The 21,097-nt window shown below is 42.1% G+C and overlaps 1 protein-coding gene across 1 annotated transcript in view; it reads left to right on the top strand.

The window, feature by feature from the left end:
- arhgef39 (Rho guanine nucleotide exchange factor (GEF) 39) overlaps window positions 1-21,097 on the top strand; it is a gene marked incomplete in the record, with an annotated part of 64,895 nt that overhangs the window by 28,928 nt on the left and 14,870 nt on the right. Inside the window, 2 exon segments of the mRNA XM_005933814.3 lie at window positions 5,489-5,559; window positions 13,909-14,037. Coding sequence (XP_005933876.2) covers window positions 5,489-5,559; window positions 13,909-14,037 — 200 coding nt within the window.

The raw sequence follows: 21,097 nt of genomic DNA, 5'->3' as shown, positions 1-21,097 counted from the left end.
GGTGCGGTGACTCCCAAGTTCAGCGAGTGGCTCCTGTCAGGCTTGTCTTTATGTTTTAAAGCAAAATCCTCATCCACACATTTAATGCTGTCAGTGGTCTGTCAATGAAGTTCTCCTGGGGCTCCAGTGGAGCCTTGCAGCCAGACAGCTGACTAATCAAAAGTCACCTTATATGACTAGACTTAAGTTTTAACCTATGTGATACCACCTTAGGTATTTCCAGTTTGTCGAATAATAAACTCCATCTGCTGGAGAGAAGGCCATTAAGTGCAGGTGAAAGTTTGGTCAAAGACTAACCTGGTTAAGTGGTTTCATCTTGCTGCAAAATGAATTTATAGAATCTGAATAAAGAAGGAAATGGATCTGTGATGAATCACTGAAGGATCTGTTGTTAGAGGAAGAGCAAAAGAATAGAAACACAGTCCACTTCAAATAAAAAAAAAAAACAGGCAACAAATTAAATCACTTTCGACGCTCCTCCCCAAATAGACAAAAAGTCCTGTCTTCTTGTCTTTTCTTGTAATAACAAATACATTACAGCCATTATTAGCAATGGTCACTGTTAGCAGGAAGTGGAAATGAAAATCTAATTAAACAAACAGTATAACACAAAGGAAACACTAATGAGCATTATTAGGCACATTTCAAATAATGTAAACCGAACACTCTCATTTAGCCATCTTGTCCTGTTCATTAGCAGCAAAACAAAGAAAATATAATGAGACAACAACATAATCCTGACCATTTTCATAGTTCTGACATTCTAATGAAGAATGGAGCTGTACAAAACATGAAGTGGTAAAGAAGATATGCTTTCTGCTCTTGCAGCAGGAGTTGCAAATGGCTTTGCTGATGATAATACACTCTTTTTTCTCACTCTGTTTGGCAGACATACCGGGTCATTTGGGCATTTGCACATGAGTAAATATAGAAGACAAATTAAATTTCTAATTATTTTGCATGCATGCATTAAGGGTTTGAATTTGTAATTAAGAGACGAGGTTTCAGCAGGCGCCTTTCTGGATGAGTGGACATAACACGGACTTATTGGTGATTACTAGACTTTAATAGCTTAAAAGAGAAGAAGCGCTGGTAAATATAGAAGTCTAGAGCATGTGCATTGTGTAAATTAGAACTATAAGCGACCTATAATCGACTTTGTCTCATCGTTCCTTTAAAAGGTAACTAACAGTGATTTATTCAAAGAGTGAAGAACTTTAAGTGTGAATATTATGAAACCTGTTCGAACTGTCCTCTGAATTATTATTAACTGTGTTTCCACAAAGATCTGAGCAGTGGAGACAAGATGAAATGGCAACAAGTGTGAGCCATCAGTGTACTAATAAAGAGAAATGGCCACATGTGAACCTAACCAGGCTAACAAAATCAGTTTCTTTTACTCTAGCAAACCAAATTAGTGGTGTATATCCATTTTTTTCTTACTTTGATATTATTCTACTGACATCTAAGTCACCACTGATGACACTAACCCCATGCTACCAAAATATATCATTTTAAGTCTTTTAAAAATATTCTTTCAAGTAGTAGTAATCAGAGGACAAAGAACAATTATTGTAAGTGACATGCATACAAAATAATTTAATATTTTTCAATTGATAAAACTTTAAACATTTTTAAAGATACATTTCTGACATCAAATAATCTGTCACCTGTGTGGCTTGCAATACAGCCCTCACTCTGACAAGCCCAGTACCTGAACTATAGTTGTGCCATATCATGTCATCCACACTGATGCCAGGATAAATTCTTACGGAATAATGTCGTATTCATTGTTAGAGCAACACTGTGCATTTATGTTCCTTTGTGCATACGAGACACACCCAGAATCTAGCAGCTGGTCATGTGAAACCCCTATGCAAGTAAATGACTCTATCGTTGGAGCGCACTGTAAGATAGGAAAAGCAAATGGTGGATGGAACTTACTGACGTAGTTACATGGTGGAAAAGCAGGATACAGAAAAAGCAAGGTATAGCATCTCAGGCAGAAATAATTCTAATTATATGGAAACATCGTGCAGGCTCCTACTAAGTTACTTTAGTTAATTAAGTGTTAAGTTACATTATGTCAATAACGGACATAATATGGACACCATGTGGTTCGGAGGTAACCCCCGAGCCAGATGGTGGACACCAGAGTTGAAGGGAGCCACCAGGCTGAAGAAGAAGTCCTATCGGGCTTGATTAACCCGTGGGACTTCGGTCGCAGCTGATAGGTACCGACAGGCAAAGTGGAACTTGGGCAAAAACTCGGGCAACTCAGGAGGGCAAAGCAGCGCTTTTTTTGTATAGTGCAGGTGGAGCGCTGCTGACTTCAACTGAGAACATTATCGGGTGGTGGAAGGAGTAGTTCGAGGACCTCCTTAATCCCACTAGCATGTGTTCTATGGAGGAGGCAGAGTCTGCGGACGAGGGGGACAATTCGTCTATCTTCAGGGGTGAGGTCACTGAGGCAGTTAAACAAATCCTTGGTGACAGGGTCACTGGGGTAGAAGGGGTTCGGCCCTACCTTTGTCAACATGAGGTCATGCTGAGGTACTTGGTGCACAGAGGTTCCCAACTTTCTGCAGAGTCGATAGCTACAAACCTCCAGACTTAATGTGGCGTTCAGATTACCTCAAAAACGGTGTGTAGAGATCTGCTGCCTGAGATTACCCAGCACAATAGAAAGCATTAGATGCAGCGGTGTAAAGCATGGCGCTACTGGACTCTAGAGAAGTGGAGATTTGTTCTCTGGATTGTCTAATAGACGAGTCTGGGTTTGGCGGTTGTAAGGAAAATAGTACTTTTCTAACTGCACTGCGCCAAGTGTAATGTTTAGGGGAAGGGGAATTATGGTGTTTAGTTGGCCCCTTATTTCCATTGAAAGGAACTCTTAATGCTTCAGCATACCAAGAAGAGTTTGGGGGATGGCCCCTTCCTGATCCAACATGACTGCATAACAGTGTATAAAGCAAGGTGTGGGCTGCACAGAGTCCTAACCTCAACCCATTTAGAAGACCTCGGGGGTGAATTAGAGCACAGACTGTGAGCCAGGCCGTCTTGTCCAATACCAGTGTCTGACCTCACAAATGCTCTTCCAGAAGGATGTTCGAATATTACCATGAACACATCCCTGTACCTTGTGGAAAGCCTTCCCATAGAGTTGAAGCCCTCTACACTGGATTTCCATGTTTGTTTTCATGTTTCAGTAAATTCCTGAACCCAGTTTTTCAAGCAAAATACTAAGAAATGAGGTATGGTGCTATAGTTCTCACAGTGCTGTGTTTTTCAAATAGTACTTGCACTATTACACTGCATCGTTGGTGCTCTGTAACATCCCTTATTAAACTCATTCCACCAAATGGACCAGAAGCAATGATTTGCAGGGTGCTAGCATTACAACTTGCCTCATTCACTGGCACCACTTTGTCTCTATAACAAGCCCAGACTAAAAAAAAAACAAAAGGGAAGACTGCAAATGCAGAGACGAGCACAGTGGAAATCAATGTCAGCTGTCAATGCACTTCAAGGTCACATCGTCCTAGTAAAAAGGAGCATGGATTTCTCTTCACAACTGTTGTCTTAGGCAGAGGCTTAAACTTGATAGAATCTCTATGAATTTGTCTGAACATATTTAAACTGAGTTTGAACTTTTTTTTAAATTTTGCTTTTGCCATTTTACATTAAGTCAAGTTTAAATAACTTAAAAAAAATTAATTTTTTTATATATAGACATAAAACCCAAATTAAAAATGTTTAAGAGATAGTTATACTACTTTATATTGCTGGTGATTTTCTTTTGATTCTGAATAATGTAATCTGTAGCCAATCGGGGAAAAACCCCTAAGCATGTGGCTTATTATTACTCGTTTGTTTTTAGAGGCATCCTTGACTTATGAGTCAGAATCTGAATCACCTTTATTGCCAAGTTGGTACACACACAATTTGTTGTTGAATAATTATAATTTTTGTTGGTGTGGTCCTGTGTCAGTTTAGCTTTTTGAAAAAAAGACAACACTCTTAAGTGGTGGACTGGAATTGCATTGGGGTCTCCTATGGTCAGGCACCTACAGTGGAAAGTTGACTGTATTCACCTTTCAGTATTATCTGGGGGTAAACAAAATACAGCTGACGGCAAAAATCTGACCTGCACTCACATGTTCTCTAAAGTGAGCCAGATATCACTATGAATATATACAAATAAGCATCTTGGAATTATTCCAGATTAGCGTCGTGCCATATCATACCATTCTTTATAAAACTGTTAAAATGTTTAGGTGATTCAGAAAGTGTCATGTCATCCTGTTAGTGATCACATACATTAGTTCTGTAGCGCACACAATGAGACCAGGCATGTCTAACAGCCCGCCGGTCTCGATGATGATTTACTACCTAAAAAGTGAGCAGCTTTAACAACCTGCAACAAAGCATAAATACTGTTTTGTATAAAACACAAAATAATTCAATCATTTCTCTCTTTTCTCCACATTGTAGGGTTTTTACCTTTTAATGTAAAGTGCCTTGAGGCAACTGTTGTTATGATTTGGTGCTTTAACCTCCTGAGAACTGAGGATAAAAAGTTTCTTTCAGTTTACCTTTTTTTGTCCACTACAGACGACATAATGAATAGGCTGGATCTCAAGAGGATATAAATTGAATAAGAACGTCTCCAGGACAGTCTCCAGGAGAGAGGCCATTAACAAGAGGAGAGCTAGACTGGGCTGTAGAAGGGCATCAACCCAGCAGCACGACTCGTATGCGCTCCTGTGTGCGAGGAGAAACCAGGGGTGGCTTTTATAGCCTCAAAATCATATCACATTATTTAAAAAATTGCATTGCTTATATTTATGACAACATAGAAAAATACTGAACATGTTATCTGTGACTGTAGCTTGCACGCACCGACATTTATTACTGCAACCAAAATAAGTAACGTTTATTTATTAAGCGCTCTAATTCTCTATAGGTTTCTTTTGTTCACGTGTGTCTTTAATAAAATTAAAGTTGCAGTGTAAACTGTGCAACTGCATCGACTTATTGTTCCAGGTTTTATTCACACATACAGGAAATGCCATTTAGTTGTTTCTGGGGGCTTTAATTCAAACATCATTTCTAATCTGCACCTGGAGTAAAAGTCAGGATTTATAGTCAGTATTTCATTTGTTCACTATGAGAAGGATACGATCAAACTAGTGCAGCTCTCCATCTCATCAGGGTACTGCTGTATCTGTCTGTCATCATCTCGGGCAAAAATACTTCAAAGTAAAACTCGATCTTTCCATCTGAGTTAGTCGGGACAGTTCGCACATTTCTTTGGCTCGTTAGGCTTTTTTGACACTGCTGCTGTTTGAATGTAACCAGTCCACAATTACAGAGCCAAGAGTATCCTGTTCAACAGCGGCTATAACTCTGAGAATGGGGGAAACTACGTGACCGTTTCTATTGTCAGGTAATATTGTGACCTTATTTCTTTTCTGTCTTCTCACAGGTATAAACATTTCCTGCAGGATCTGACAGCCAACATCAGTGTAGACCACCCAGAGTATGAACAGCTTTTAAGTAAGTGTCTTTGCTGCCGTCTGTAGTAATTAGAGCAGGGCGATATGACCAAAATATTTATCACTATATACATTTGAAAATTTGCGATAACGATATAACTGACGATATAATTGACACGAGACAAAATACTTTACAACTCCTCAACTTTGTTAGTGCAAAAAAAACCCATCAATGTATTTTCACTTAAACAAGCAGCTGTTTTTTTTTATATGCATTAAAGTTATATAAACATTTAACAGAGCAAACAGGTTATACACACACAATACGGTAACATTATGTTGAAGCACAGTACGTATCACTCCGCGAGGCTCCGCCTACGATAGCCGTAATGCTCCGACAATCCATCAAGCGGTGCGGCTTCGTAGCTTAGCAAAGTCGTACTGAAACATTTGACAGATTTTCGAGCGCCGTGCACATAAAATCGTTTCGAGGTCAGTAAACACAACCAGAGTTCATACATAAGGCACACGGGATTATAAGGGGCTCTGTCGACTTTCAGAAAAATCAAAGGATTGATTTTAAGTGCGCCGTATTTTCCAAACAACACGGTAATAACGACGGCCCGCTAGCATGCGCTACCAAAAATAGTGCTTTGTTGTGTATCTGACGGACGAAAGCTAAACCAGTTCCACACCAGTGAAGCTGCAGCATTTTTACAAACCAGTTCGGTTCATCTGTTTCATTCAACGATCCGCTTTCGCTCTTCTCATTCTGCTCGCCATGCTTTTTCCGCCATGTGCGTATGAAAACAAAGGCACTGCGCATGCGCGTTTTACCCATATTCTATCGCCATATTTCATTTTCTTATCGTTGCCCAACATTATACTGGTATCACCATGAACGGTATGATATGGCCCAGCCCCAGTTATTACCAACCAGCTTCTGTTCAGTAGCTGCTGTTGTGTCCTCATGTCTCCATTCTGTCCATTCTGACATGGCCCGGCCCCAGTAGTAATGTTGTCTACAGGTCGACTGTGATTTTTTGTTATAGAACGATGTGTACAAGCTGTAGAAGAAGGTTAATATTACTGAAAAATGTCTTTCTGTTTCACAGTGTGAACATCGTTAGTTTGTCAAACACAGAAGCTCACTCTCACTGCGATTTACATGTGACGAAGCACTTTCTAGAATGTGGAGCTAGTTTCCCATCAGCAGGAAAACAGACTGAGGAGAAAAACCCGAAACAAAACAACCTGTTAAAAACCTTCATCATAGCAGACTGGCTCGTATTCACAGACAGCCCTCATTATTTTATCTGAGCAAAAATAAGAGCAGTGTTTAGCTTTCATTTGTGTTTCTTTGTCGTAGTGCTCGACTAGAAGAGAAATAAAAGGCAAAGCTTGGTATTTGTGTAAGTTCTAGTTTGATGTGGATTTTGACTTAATTAATTGGGAACGGATCAGAGGATATTAAGGGGCGAGCTTTATTAATAAATAAAATCTTCAACATCAACACGAATCTCGATAATGACTATTTTCAAGTCGTCAAATAAACAGCAAATCTGACTCAAGTGCGAATATACACAAAGAATTATTTATGTGTATCACATTAAAATCCCATTGCTGGTGTGCTGCCTTTGCTTACAAATTAAAACAGCCTCCGACTCTAAGATGAGGGAACACTATCTAACTTTACCTCACCATGACTTTTTCCTCTTCTCATTAGATCTGTTTTTAAACTCTGCTGCTTTTCAGTTTTCGTGTGTGTGTGTGTGTGTGGTGTGCTGTGTGTGTGTGTGAGCGTGTGTGTGTGTGTGGCTGCGCTGCGTGTGTGTGTGTGAGCTGTGTGTGGCGTGTGTGTGTGTGTAGTTGGTGGTGTGAGTGTGTGTGTGTGTGTGTGTGTGTGTGTGCGTGTGTGTGTGAGCGTGTGTGGCGTGTGTGTGTGTGTGAGTGTGTGTGTGTCTGTGAGCGTGTGAGTGTGTGAGTGTGTGAGTGTGGGTGGGATGTGTGTGTGTATGTGTCGGAGCCGTTGTACCCGTGCCCCGCACGCCTGTGTGTGGTGTGTCGGTGCTGTTGAGCGTGCCGTACTGAGTGTGTGTGTGTTGTGTGGCAGTGTGTTTGTTTCTGCGTGTGTGTGTGTGTGTGTGTGTGTGTTTGTGGTGTGTGTGTGTCTGTGTGTGTGTCTGTCTGTCTGTGTGTGTGTGCTGTGTGTGCTGTGTGTGTGTGTGGTGTGTGCGTGTCGTGTGTGTGAGCGTGTCTGTGCGTGTGTGTGTGTGTGTGTGTGTGTGTGTGTGTGCGTGTGTGTCTCTCCGTTGTGTGATGTCGTGTGTATGTGTGTGCGTGTATGTGTGTGTGTCTGTGTGTGCGTGTATGTGCGTGTGTGTGCGTGTGTGCGTGTGTGTGTGAGCGCGCGTGTGTGTGAGCGCGTGTGTGTGAGCGCGCGTGTGTGCGTGTGTGTGTGAGCGCGCGTGTGTGGTGAGCGCGTGTGTGTGAGCGCGTGTGTGTGTGTGTGTGTGAGTGCGTGTGTGTGCGCGCGTGTGTGCGTGTGTGTGTGAGCGCGCGTGTGTGCGCGTGCTGTGTGTGTGCGCGTGTGTGTGTGAGTGCGTGTGTGTGTGTGTGTGTGTGAGCGCGTGTGTGTGTGCGTGTGTGTGTGCGTGTCAGCCTGCCTAGATTGTAAAGGGAATTGTTTAAAAAAAGAATCTCAAATAAATTGTGTTGTATGAAATTAAGCAGACTAACAAATATCACACGAGACTTTGTTGTTCATTTCTTGTGTCCATTTGCTTTTCCTGTTCTTTGTTACTTTTTCCTGTGGTGCTCCAGTGTCTGACTCGCATAGTAACCAAGTCTGACCGGACTAGCAGCAGCTCTCCGATCCTCCTGTTGTGGTCAAACACTATCTAAAGAGAAAATAAGTAGAATAAAGAGCTGTGAGGAGTGTGGATGTCTTTAGAGTGTCTAATTCATGTATTATTAATGCATCGTCCAGAACTCAGCACAAAAACATGCTAATTAGTAGGTGTTGTTATTGTAAAGCAGGAAATGAAAAAGATTCCAAACATGCACAACAAAGAGAAAACATCTACATGGATGCCTTGTTTGGTTTATACTTTAATTGTTGTGAAGTTAAGTGAGCCAATTAGGCTGTGATTATTTCAGTGTAGACAAGTTGCCCTGAGGATCAGGTTCATCTGCTGAGGTTCAGCGTTCATAATGAAAGCAGCAAAGTTGAGCTTGAAATAAAAATCCATCTGTTTGTTGTTATTTTGGACATGCTAATGATGTGGTTCTAAATGTTTGCAGCAATTATTATAGCTGGCACACAGTAATTGGATGCTTCTGTCTGTTTTGATGATTTGCTTATTTGTTCTGGGGCAAATATTTTAAAGCTTTGCACAAGAAAGTAAAGCAAGTTTTTTTTTGTTTCTTTTTAACATGCAAGTCAGTTTGTGATGATACGCTCATCCTAGTCATGGACATAACTAAGGTTTAGACATGAGGTCCAGTGAGGTCGAGGTTTTTTCTTTCAGTCTATCATATTTAATGTGTATTTCTGTGTTTTAATAGAAAAAAGAAATGGTGATGCTTATGAAAACAGAACAGCTGTTTAATGTTATTGTACACATACAACTGTAGGCGCACCAACGATGTTACCTGCACATATGTAAATAGTAACACAACAGGTTTAAATAACAGACAAGAGGCTGACACGCACAGCAGAGATGTTTGAAGGGGCAGGTTCAAAGTTAAAAAGGTGCACGTAGAACCAGGCTGTGCTCCTTTTCCTTGGGGCAGGGATAGCTCAGTAGGTAGAGTGGTGGCCCCATGATTGGAAGGTCGGGAGTTCGATTCCCTTGAACAGCTACCCTGAGGTACCCCTGAGCAAGGTACCGTCCCTACACACTGCTCCCCGGGCGCCCAGTGGCTGCCCACTGCTTCACTGAGTGAATGGGTTAAATGCAGAGAGGGATTTTCCCCACGGGGACCAATAAAGTGCACTTTCTTTCTTAACCCAGCTGTGTGACAGATCCACTGCCTCACACAGCTGCTTCTGTCTGAGGGTGTGCCTGTGTCCAGCCTGTCAAACCTGGCGTAGAAGGTGTTATGCTGTCTGGGAGGGGGACATCTCAGGTGTCTGTGGTAGTTGTGGTTCTCCTGTAGTTTGTGAAAGATTTGATTCCCAGACTAGACTTTTGCAACTTCAGGTCAGGTGTAAACACACCTGACTGTGAAGGGCTTTGTCTGGAGCCTTTTGTCATAAACTGAGGCGGATCACTAGGTGATCAGACTTTTCAAAGTGTCTTTGGTTCAGCTGAAAAGGTATTTCTGATGTTGCTGGTAGAGCAGGGCGACCAAAAGTATTTATCACCATATACATTTGAAAATTTGCAATAACGATATGGAAACTGGCCGACATATCCTCAGCATAACCATGTATAATATCCACAGAACTTAAAAAGAGGTTATACACACAGTACGGTAATATTATGTTGAAGCACAGTACGTATCACTCCGCGAGGCTCCGCCTACGATAGCCGTAATGCTCCGACAATCCATCAAGCGGTGCGGCTTCGTAGCTTAGCAAAGTCGTACTGAAACATTTGACAGATTTTTGAGCGCTGTGTACATAAAATTGTTTCCAGGTCAGTAACACAACCAGAGTTCATACATAAGGCACACGGGATTATAAGGACACTGTTGATTTTCAGAGCGCCGTATTTTCCAAACAACACGGTAATAACGACGGCCCGCTAGCATGCGCTACCAAAAATAGTGCTTTGTTGTGTATCTGACGGACGAAAGCTAAACCAGTTCCACACCATAGCTTTTCACATTTTCTAGGACTGCCAAGTTCGTGCATATCAATCATGTTCATGCATTCAATTTTCCAGCTCTTCGCATATCTGTGCGACGCCGCTCTCTCGGATTGTACTTGATTTCCAGCCATGGTGGTGATACATGTTCTCAGTATTATTGGAGCAACGCGCATGAGGTCAGTGTATTTTACACTCACGATATACAGGTCTATTTGATGATTATTTGATGAGTTTTGTATGCCGTGCATTGTTCCGACTGACTATTGTATACTGAGTATTCTATCCTTCAGGCTTGAGTCGCGGTGTGACTGTGGAGGTACTGCGGCCCGCCTCTTAGGTTGCAAGTGCACGCCGAGGTTGGTCCTACGTTTGTTGTTCATTTCTCCTCTGGTGGAGAGGGTCGCACAAAACGTCTAATTGCGGATCTCATGGAGTATGTTTTTTTCTTCCGCATTGATTGCAGGGGGGGTTTAAATAATCTCACCAGCGAAATTTCATGCGATAACAGCGGTCTATTTATAGGACTATGTGTTTTCCTATTCAGTTAATATTCTTCTGGTTGGCGCAGACGAGAGCCGATGGCTAGCTGTTTATATGGTGCATAGCTCCCTCTGTCAAGTCTCTCTCCATTAGCTAGTGTGTGCTTGCAACTTGAGTAGTTGCCATCGACCAGGATGTAGTGGAATGCTAGAGAGTGGTACTTGAAATATGGTATTATATAGTTAATAGCGCTTATATACCAATGCAAATCTAATTATTATTATTATTATTATTATTATTATTAATCATGTCATGTAGCTCCTTTAATGCAGCCTCCTTCTCAGTGCAGGGGGGTATGTACACAACACTCACAGTGATGCATTGCAATTCTAAGGGCAGATACAATGGCGTTAGCTTCAGGGTCAAATGATCTTACAGTGAGTACACCATGATTGTCTGAGGAGGGCAGCTGTTCCTGCACCAGGAGTCTTACCGCCATCCGCAGCACATCGGTCCTTCCTGAAGACTGTGTAGCCGCCTGTTGTTAGTGTCTCGTCAGGTGTCCTTTCCCCCAGCCAGGTTTTGCAGAAACACAATATGGAACAATCCTGAATCTCCTTCTGTGTAGAAATCCAGGCCTGGAGTCGTCCATTATATTTTCCAGGGACTGAACAGTATGACCGGGAGGGTTAGCCTTTCGTTGCTAACCAAAGGGCGGAGCTTCTGGTCAGCAGCTCCCCGAGTGCCTCGCCTCTGCTTCGGCCTGTTGCTAGGAGGGCTCCCAGTCAGGGGCCGGCTTAGCATCGAGTCAGTACAGCCTGATAGCTCAGGGTAGGATTCCAGCAAGGACTGCGCTCTCTCAGTTGTAATAAGGTCGTCCGATCATAGCGAACTTTTGTATAGTGTGTCTTAACACTATACAAGGGTTGGCAGTTCGTCTTGTAATCGGAAGGTTGCCGGTTCGAGCCCCGGCTCCAACAGTGTCGGTCGTTGTGTCCTTGGGCAAGACACTTCACCCGTTGCCTACTGGTGGTGGTCAGAGGGGCCGATGGCGCCAGTGTCCGGCAGCCTCGCCTCTGTCAGTGCGCCCCAGGGTGGCTGTGGCTGCAATGTAGGCGCCCTCCCCAGTGTGTGACTGTGTGTGTGAATGGGTGGATGACTGGGTGGGTGACTGTAGTGTAAAGCGCTTTTAGTCCCTAGGGACCAAGTAAAGCGCTTTACAAATACAGACCATTTACAATTTAACTCGGTACAAAAAAAAGTAACTTGACTCGGAGAGCTCCACAATGTCGCCCTCCGGGGGGCACCACTTTGGTTAATCTATCAAGAACAATGTCTCTCTTCCCCCGCTCTCTCCGATGAGCTGACCACCAAGAGTGGAGTTATACTGGGTGGTTCAATTCCCTGGAATTGTTAGCCTGTTTGCCCATTGATTCACCTTATTGATTCCACTTGAACTACAATCAGCTGATTTCAGTTTGTGTGCCAGAGCACATGCTTTTATTTTCATTGCACAAATGGATAAGAGCACAATGTTACACTGGAAGCTGCATCAGGATAGAAACAACTGCATTATACTGCAAGCAAACCTTTGGCTCGTTGCAAGTATCTGCACAGACAGCCTGCTAACACTAAGCTAGCCAAGAATGTTAAAGCTGAGTGTTCTGCCCTCGCACTTAACTAGGCAGACAGACAACCATCATCCCATGTAGAAAAACCACACCGTTGTTCCTTTCTGGTGGATTTATTTGATTGGATGCATAGCATGGCTTTGTCGAAATACATGAATGGATGAATGGTAAAACTGTAAACAAACACAAAATATCCCATGTGAGCTAATATAAGCAAACATTCTTACAATTAGAAGATGCTATGACCTGTTACTATGCAAAGCAAAGCAGAACGAAACAAGCTAACAAGCTAACGTTAGCGGTTAGCTAGCGCTAATTAGCGTTTAGGCTAATGACTAATAAAGCACATCATTGAGTCAATTTACTTTCTCAAAATATCACAAACAACACATGGCAGTTAGTGCTAAACATTCACTGGTAAAACACAACATTACTGCCAACTTACAGACTGTGCTGGCTTAAGAGGCAGCATAGGCAGGCACAGGAGTAGCAAACTGTCCATCTCCCGTTAGACAGGAAGTAATGAGAAGTAGCACTTCCGGTAGAATGTCAAAATAAAATGAACAGTGTGCCAGAAACGAATAAAGATTGCATGAACTTGTATAACACTACATAACATGAGTGGTGACTCTTAAGGAGCCAGAACACTGAGTGCTGAACCCGGCCCAGCAGCCACAGCCTGAACTTCAGCAGCAATGAGCCTCCATCTCTACCTGTTCGTATTTTCCCAACAACTGTGGCAATTCTAACAAAATCTACTCGTGAAAATTCTCAAGTCTGGACTGTCAAAATGAAAGTAAGCATTGCTTTATGAACTCATAGTGTTAAATTTGAACATGTCTGTTTTTTTCAGTTGATTTCTTTTTTTGGGAGTATGCAGGTCAGGTGTTATGACTGGGAAATACTTACATTTCTATAGGTGTATTATATATGTGTATTTATTAACAGCCGACAGTATGTTTTAAAGTGTTACAGTACTGAACATAGCTGTAAATAGTCAAACTCTGGGATGTGCACATTTCTGACAAAATTCATATTCGAACAGGCTCACACGAAATGAGATGTTCAGTAGGACTTCCCTTTTACTTATTATTTTCTGTGAGGAACCCCACAAATCACCATACTTCATCATCATATTATTATTATAATTATTATTGTGCTTTATGGGCCAAAATGGTCACTCTGGTGCACCTGCCACTAAGACTTCCATCTTTTTTAAAACACTGTAATAAAAAACATTGTGCTGCAGTCATTTTCACACTAATAGCTTTTATTCGTCACTGTTCTTTACGACCATCATTGTAATATTTGCAAATATACCAATGAATGTTTTGCTGTTCTTTGTCAGTCTTTAGATTTATTTTCCAGACCATGAGACATGCGCTACAAAATAATACGCTGTGACTTTGTTTTTACTTTTTTTTAGCCAGACATATTATATTATATAAAGCAGTTACACTGAAAAAACTGTTTGTGTTTTAGGAGCAGTGACTGTCGTGTGTGCGGTGTCCCAGCGTATTGACGACAATACCCGGCACCATGAGAACCACTTGGAGCTTTGCCGTGTGCAGAAACTGCTGAAAGGGAGAAAGATGAAGGTGTTGGCTCCAGGTTAGATCCTCTCATTAAATATTCTTTTGATCTCCTTCAAGAACTACCTCTATACATCTTCTCTGTTGCTGCATCTATTGCATGCATGCATCTATGCCTTCTGGGACACACTGGGGGAAGAGAGGAAAACCAGACCAGCACACATAAACTAAAGGGGAAGTGAGGTCATTAAGAAGAAACTCATCCGTATTGTTCAAAATTCATAAATAGTAGAGCATTATTTAGAAGTGTGCAACAAGTCCAGTCGTGAGATTTCCTCATTACTAAATATTCTACAGCTGTTTGTGGAAAACTGGGAAAGACGGCAACTCGGCCACAAAGTGGGAGGCCGTGTAAGATCACAGCGTCAGAGGAGGCTGCGGCACATTTAGTAGAGGTCACTAAGTTTCAATAAAGTCAGTCACTACAGACCTCCAAACTCCATGTGACCTCTTGGTTTCCATGGCTGAGCAGCTGCATCCAAGCCTTCACTAACCACAATGCAAAGTGTCGTGTGTGGTGGCACGCCGCCACTGGAAGTGGAGATGTGGTCTCTGTGACGGCGTTTCTTTGCCCGGCGATCCGATGGATGAGTCTTGGTTTAGCAGTTGTCAGGGGAATGGTGCTGCTTGCACTGTGCCCAGGATGGTGGAGGTGGGATTTTAGTCTGAGGCCCCTTAGTTCCAGTGACAGGAACTCGTAATGCTGGAGCAAAGACATTTTGGACCATTTCATGCTCCCAACTTTGGGGACAATTTTAAGGATGGCCCCTTCCTGAGCTTGGTGTGGAAAATCTTGACCAGCCGGAGTCGTTCCCCACAGCCTCCTTCATCAGTTTTTGACCTCACAAGTGCTTCTGGAATAATGGTCAACCTTCACAGGTTGCATTCACAGAAGAGTTGAAGCTGTGGGCCGGCATATTAAACTCTTTGGATTAAAGCAAATAATCAGTATAGTGTATGCTACACATCATATCAATAATAATTAGTGAATCATCAGGTTCTGTTCTGTTATTTCCCCACGGCCCTGTTCTTCCAGCCACTCCACGCCCTGCTGGTATTTGTCCTGGATGTCGCTGCTGCCACTGTCCCCCACGACCAGTCATCTCGTGGACTCGAAGTTAAAAAGGAAGCCAAAATGTGTTGTCTGTGGGAGTGTGTGCTGGATTTGAGGAAATACATGTATGCATGATGTCCTGAGTCTGTGTTTGTGTGCTTGGATATGAAGGCGTGTTTTCTGTGAGTATGTGTGGCTGTTTGTGTTGTACAGGCTGGAAGTGGCGGCTGAATAGCAGCTCTTCTTTCTAATGCCGATGTGGGCATTAGTTTCAAAAGCTTTCTCTCATCCAAGTTCTCAGGCCCTCAAAACTCTGCTGTCAGCTTCCTTTCCAGCCAATAAAGCTCTGGTCCCACCAGGCAGACTTCAGAGCTGCAGGAGTACCACCTCGCCCCGCAACCCCACACCGACTCATTCTCCTTCCTCCCCACCAATGCCACCTCTAATGTGGGTAAAAGAAAAGCTGCCTTTGACAGATGAGAAGCATTGGAGCCCCTCAAACATATTAAGTAGCTCTGTAGGAGATGGGGGGGGGGGGTGTTTGTGCGCCACAAAGCCTGAATCAATGGGACATCAGTGCAGCAGGCAGCAGCCTCTTTCCCTGGGAGGCCACAGCTTTATGTCTGCCTGTCTGTTCCTTTATTTTAAAACAAAGATGTCTCACATTTTATATCGTGCTTCACATGGATTCTCCCCTTGTATCCTTTATGTTATTGATAGTTTCACACAAGTTTCCTTATGCATCATCTACCATTTCTCTGTCTGTTTTTTCTAATCACATTACATTATGATTAATACAAGCTTCAATAAATAGAAAGTAAAAGTTATTCTGTACTGAATTGTCTTTAAATTTTTTATATTGAGTTCAATACAACAGCTATTACGTTATATTATACACAGATATTCTAACAAGAAGAGGATTTTTTAATCTCTCAGTTGATGATTAGTTGAACTCAATGGGGAGTTGAGTCAAAGTTAAATCATTTACGTGAAAAAGTGAACGCTCATCTCTGAACCAAGGAGAAGGCTAGATGACATATTTTAACATCTTACGATGCTGCAGCCACCCCCCGCTCTCTGTGAACGGGATTTGTGGCTGTTGATCATGGCAGTGACATTTTGCATATTATTGATCATGAAACTGACCTCATGGCTCATTGTTGGTCAGTGTTTTAGGCAGGCAGATATACCGTGTAAAAGGTTAAGACAAACTGCAGCCAGCTGAGACTGACAAAGTCACTTAAGAGAGTGATGAAATAGTTCTAGCACAGAAAACGCTGTCCATGTATGCATGTGAGCACGAGTGGTTGTCTGTCTCTGTGTTGGACACAAAGAAAATGAGTGGATGGTTGTTAAAAATATGATTTTTCTGCTCATTCTTTATCAATATCCATTGTTATACAAAAATACATGTTATGAGTTATATCTGCGATTTGATTGATTACTTTGATATTTTACTGACTTGACAGCTGTAGTATTGTTCAATCTTTCTACTCTTGCATTCAACAATTCAGTAGATTTCAGTGGAGCTTAGTACAACGCCCCCAACACTGGCCACTCCCAAACAATGAGGATGAAGTACGTGCGGACTCGACACACCCACCAACACTAACCCTGACTTACCCTCAGTCTGCTGGATCTGTTATTCTCCTGGCCTCAGACACATCCGATGAACAGGATACTAGGGTTGGGCGATTGGACAAATTTATCAGCTATCGATGATAGGCTGAGGCTTTCATCGATCGTTATTACAGGGACGATTTATTTATTTGCCCATGAGTAAGTTTGCTAATAATGATGGAGCTAATAGAAGCAGTCAACAGAATTTTTTTTTTTTTTTTTGTGCTGTCAGCATCAACGCGCCGTCATCAAGACTAACGCGATTAACAATGAACCAATTTGTGCGCAGACTGAGTGAAAATCCCTGAAATGTCTGTCAATGCATTTTGTCAGTTTGTCCAAAGTTTGTTACTCTGCGCTCCAGATGAGTCGGCGCGTTAAAGATTTTAATTGCATTTAAGCTGCATAAACGCTGACAGCGTTTTGTTTTTGTTTGTTTGTTTTTTGTGGGGAAATTAGTTCGTCCATGTTCGGACTCCTTCTGTGTTGTAATCGCGCAAATCAGTCCGCGCATGATCACATTGCCCCGCCCATCAAAAAGTCTGCGAATGAGCGAGTATACCACCCATCGTCGATTACTGGACTGACGATTGTCGGTTGGAAAATTTTTACACATCGCCCGACCCTACAGGATACAGTTTCAGCATGAGGGACACTGGTTACACATGACTGCCTAAGCAAGAACACTGACATGTTATGCATTTACTAAGTTGTGCTAAAAGCTTCATAACAGGGTGTGACTACGAAATGGCAAAAAGAATAATCTCATGACCAGTTCTAATTTTACAGGGAGTGCAGAATTATTAGGCAAGTTGTATTTTTGAGGAATAATGTTATTATTGCACAACAACCATGTTCTCAATGAACCCAAAAAACTCATTAATATCAAAGCTGAATGTTTTTGGAAGTAGTTTTTAGTTTGTTTTTAGTTTTAGCTATTTTAGGGGGATATCTGTGTGTGCAGGTGACTATTACTGTGCATAATTATTAGGCAACTTAACAAAAAACAAATATATACCCATTTCAATTATTTATTTTTACCAGTGAAACCAATATAACATCTCCACATTCACAAATATACATTTCTGACATTCAAAAACAAAACAAAAACAAATCAGCGACCAATATAGCCACCTTTCTTTGCAAGGACACTCAAAAGCCTGCCATCCATGGATTCTGTCAGTGTTTTGATCTGTTCACCATCAACATTGGTGCAGCAGCAACCACAGCCTCCCAGACACTGTTCAGAGAGGTGTACTGTTTTCCCTCCTTGTAAATCTCACATTTGATGATGGACCACAGGTTCTCAATGGGGTTCAGATCAGGTGAACAAGGAGGCCATGTCATTAGTTTTTCTTCTTTTATACCCTTTCTTGCAGCCACGCTGTGGAGTACTTGGACGCGTGTGATGGAGCATTGTCCTGCATGAAAATCATGTTTTTCTTGAAGGATGCAGACTTCTTCCTGTACCACTGCTTGAAGAAGGTGTCTTCCAGAAACTGGCAGTAGGACTGGGAGTTGAGCTTGACTCCATCCTCAACCCGAAAAGGCCCCACAAGCTCATCTTTGATGATACCAGCCCAAACCAGTACTCCACCTCCACCTTGCTGGCGTCTGAGTCGGACTGGAGCTCTCTGCCCTTTACCAATCCAGCCACGGGCCCATCCATCTGGCCCATCAAGACTCACTCTCATTTCATCAGTCCATAAAACCTTAGAAAAACCAGTCTTGAGATATTTCTTGGCCCAGTCTTGACGTTTCAGCTTGTGTGTCTTGTTCAGTGGTGGTCGTCTTTCAGCCTTTCTTACCTTGGCCATGTCTCTGAGTATTGCACACCTTGTGCTTTTGGGCACTCCAGTGATGTTGCAGCTCTGAAATATGGCCAAACTGGTGGCAAGTGGCATCTTGGCAGCTGCACGCTTGACTTTTCTCAGTTCATGGGCAGTTATTTTGCGCCTTGGTTTTTCCACACGCTTCTTGCGACCCTGTTGACTATTTTGAATGAAACGCTTGATTGTTCGATGATCACGCTTCAGAAGCTTTGCAATTTTGAGACTGCTGCATCCCTCTGCAAGATATCTCACTATTTTTGACTTTTCTGAGCCTGTCAAGTCCTTCTTTTGACCCATTTTGCCAAAGGAAAGGACGTTGCCTAATAATTATGCACACCTGATATAGGGTGTTGATGTCATTAGACCACACCCCTTCTCATTACAGAGATGCACATCACCTAATATGCTTAATTGGTAGTAGGCTTTCGAGCCTATACAGCTTGGAGTAAGACAACATGCATGAAGAGGATGATGTGGACAAAATACTCATTTGCCTAATAATTCTGCACTGCCTGTACGTGAAACAGGTCAACTTCTTCAATTCAATTTTTTAATATAGCGCCAAGTCACAACAACAGTCACCTCAGTGCTTTATGTTTTCAGATCCTACAATAATACTTTGAACACTAAGAGTCAGGCCGAGCCAAGCTGGGCCAAGTGGCTGCTTGTGGAAAAGACGCGTTAGAACAGGTGCAGGAAGGACAACTGCCAGGAAGACTCCACCCCAAGGTGGGGCGAGAATGTCAAGCCAGCCTGGCAGATCGATCCGCGAATGATTATGATTGATGATTATAAGGGACAAAGAAGAAGAACCAAGAACAACAAACCCCAGCCCCAAAATGCCGAACCCTGCCAATTCTCTGCTTATGGCTGCTGGAAAATAGACCTGTACCGTCCACTTTACCACATGGAGAAAGAGTCCAGCATCTGTGAGTTCATTTATTTTAGAGATCTGAGGCGGAGAATGAGTCTATTTTGCTGATACATATTAAAGGGATTATTTGCACTAGAACAAATATTTTGGGAGAAAGACCTGGGCTGGTTTGATATGTGGGTTTTTATTTTTCCCTCCAGAGCACGTTTGTTCTTGTCCTTCTTTGCTCTTTCTTCTTTTTTCTTAGATTGTTTTCTGAGTGAATGCTGCTAAAGTCAGTTATTGTTTTTGTAATCAGCTGTTTCCGTTTGTTTTAATTCTGCTGATTTTCTTTGTTAAACTTATTAAAATGATTCTATTGTTTTCAGTTATGTTATGTATAAGATTTTATTTAAATTAGATTTAATCTCCAGGCTTCACACAACACCACAAAGTGTCATAGCATGTGTCTTGACTGTTTTTCTGTTTGAGAGGCATTTTAAAAGCAATTTGATCCCCACTCGGCCCAGCCACTTAATCTCACTGGACTTGTCTGTAGCTGAAAATGTCCTCTCCGAGCCCCAGAGGCACAGCTTCGGCCACTCGGGCTCACTGCAATCACAGGCTATTTGCTCGGGCAATTACAAAAACGCCCTGGACTCAGGATAAATTTTAATCTTATATATCCAAATGTCAGCCCTGCTTGCTTATTAGCTATCAGCATCCTGCTGCCAATCACAGTGAAAGAGATGAGTTTTCCTCAGCGACCACACCGAAATACTAGAAATTACTTCTTCTCGTTGTAGAAGGCAAAATATTGTTGTAGTTTTCTTTCTAAGATTACGGGGTCTTTACACTACAATATAAAGTGCCTTGAATTTCAATTTCAGTTTATCTACTTAAGAGGGACAATGCAGTTTAACATGGTTCCAATAGCATGAAATTGATGTGCTGCACAGAGTTTGAGGCTTCAAGTGACGGTTGTTGTGATTGGCACTATATACATGCAATTGAATCGAAATGGGGATAACGTCACAGTGTTCAAAGATCACTAAATGTTTGACAAAGTAGTATTTATTATTATTTTTATTATTAAAAGTAGTCAGAGCAGTTTTAATGGATGTCACAGAGTAAAACCAGTGGTGGGCAATTATTTTTCCAAGTGGCCGTATGAGAAACTGGGCCTGTTATGAACAGCTGCACCAATAAATACTAATAAACTCCTCCTGGTAACACAATGAGCCAATGAAGCTGTGAAAAAGACTCAGTAAAAACATTTATTTTTACTATTTTCAGTGTTTTATCAGGATATAATCAACATTCTGAAAAACAATTGGAAACTAAATGTGGATGTGAGAAGTCTGAAAGTGTTTTTGCTGTCTTGCTTGTAGTTTAACTTCTTCATCAGCAGCTTTTCAGTTTATTTGGTTTTTAGGAAGAAATCTAGTGTGCTTTACCTTTGAGTTTATTACAGGTTCAGTGTCTGAGGTGGAAATAAAGAGGATGACACGAGAGAGGATCTGTATGTGGACTCGTTCACCCCTGAGAATATTTGTGAATCCAAATATTGCCAACATCTCAGTAACACTACCACTACACTACTGCAATAGAGTTCAAAATGCAAAAACTCTGTGATTGTGTGAGCAAGCACTTTGGCGACAGCGGGAAGGAAAAACTCCCTTTTAACAGGAAGAAACCTCCGGCAGAACCAGGCTCAGGG

Source organism: Haplochromis burtoni, unplaced genomic scaffold (genome assembly GCF_018398535.1).
Source record: "Haplochromis burtoni strain Fernald_Lab_line unplaced genomic scaffold, NCSU_Asbu1 Contig_173, whole genome shotgun sequence".
Classification (NCBI taxonomy): Eukaryota; Metazoa; Chordata; class Actinopteri; order Cichliformes; family Cichlidae; genus Haplochromis; species Haplochromis burtoni.
The sequence above is the reverse complement of the archived record's forward strand: the minus strand, read 5'-3'. Positions and strand labels throughout refer to the sequence as shown.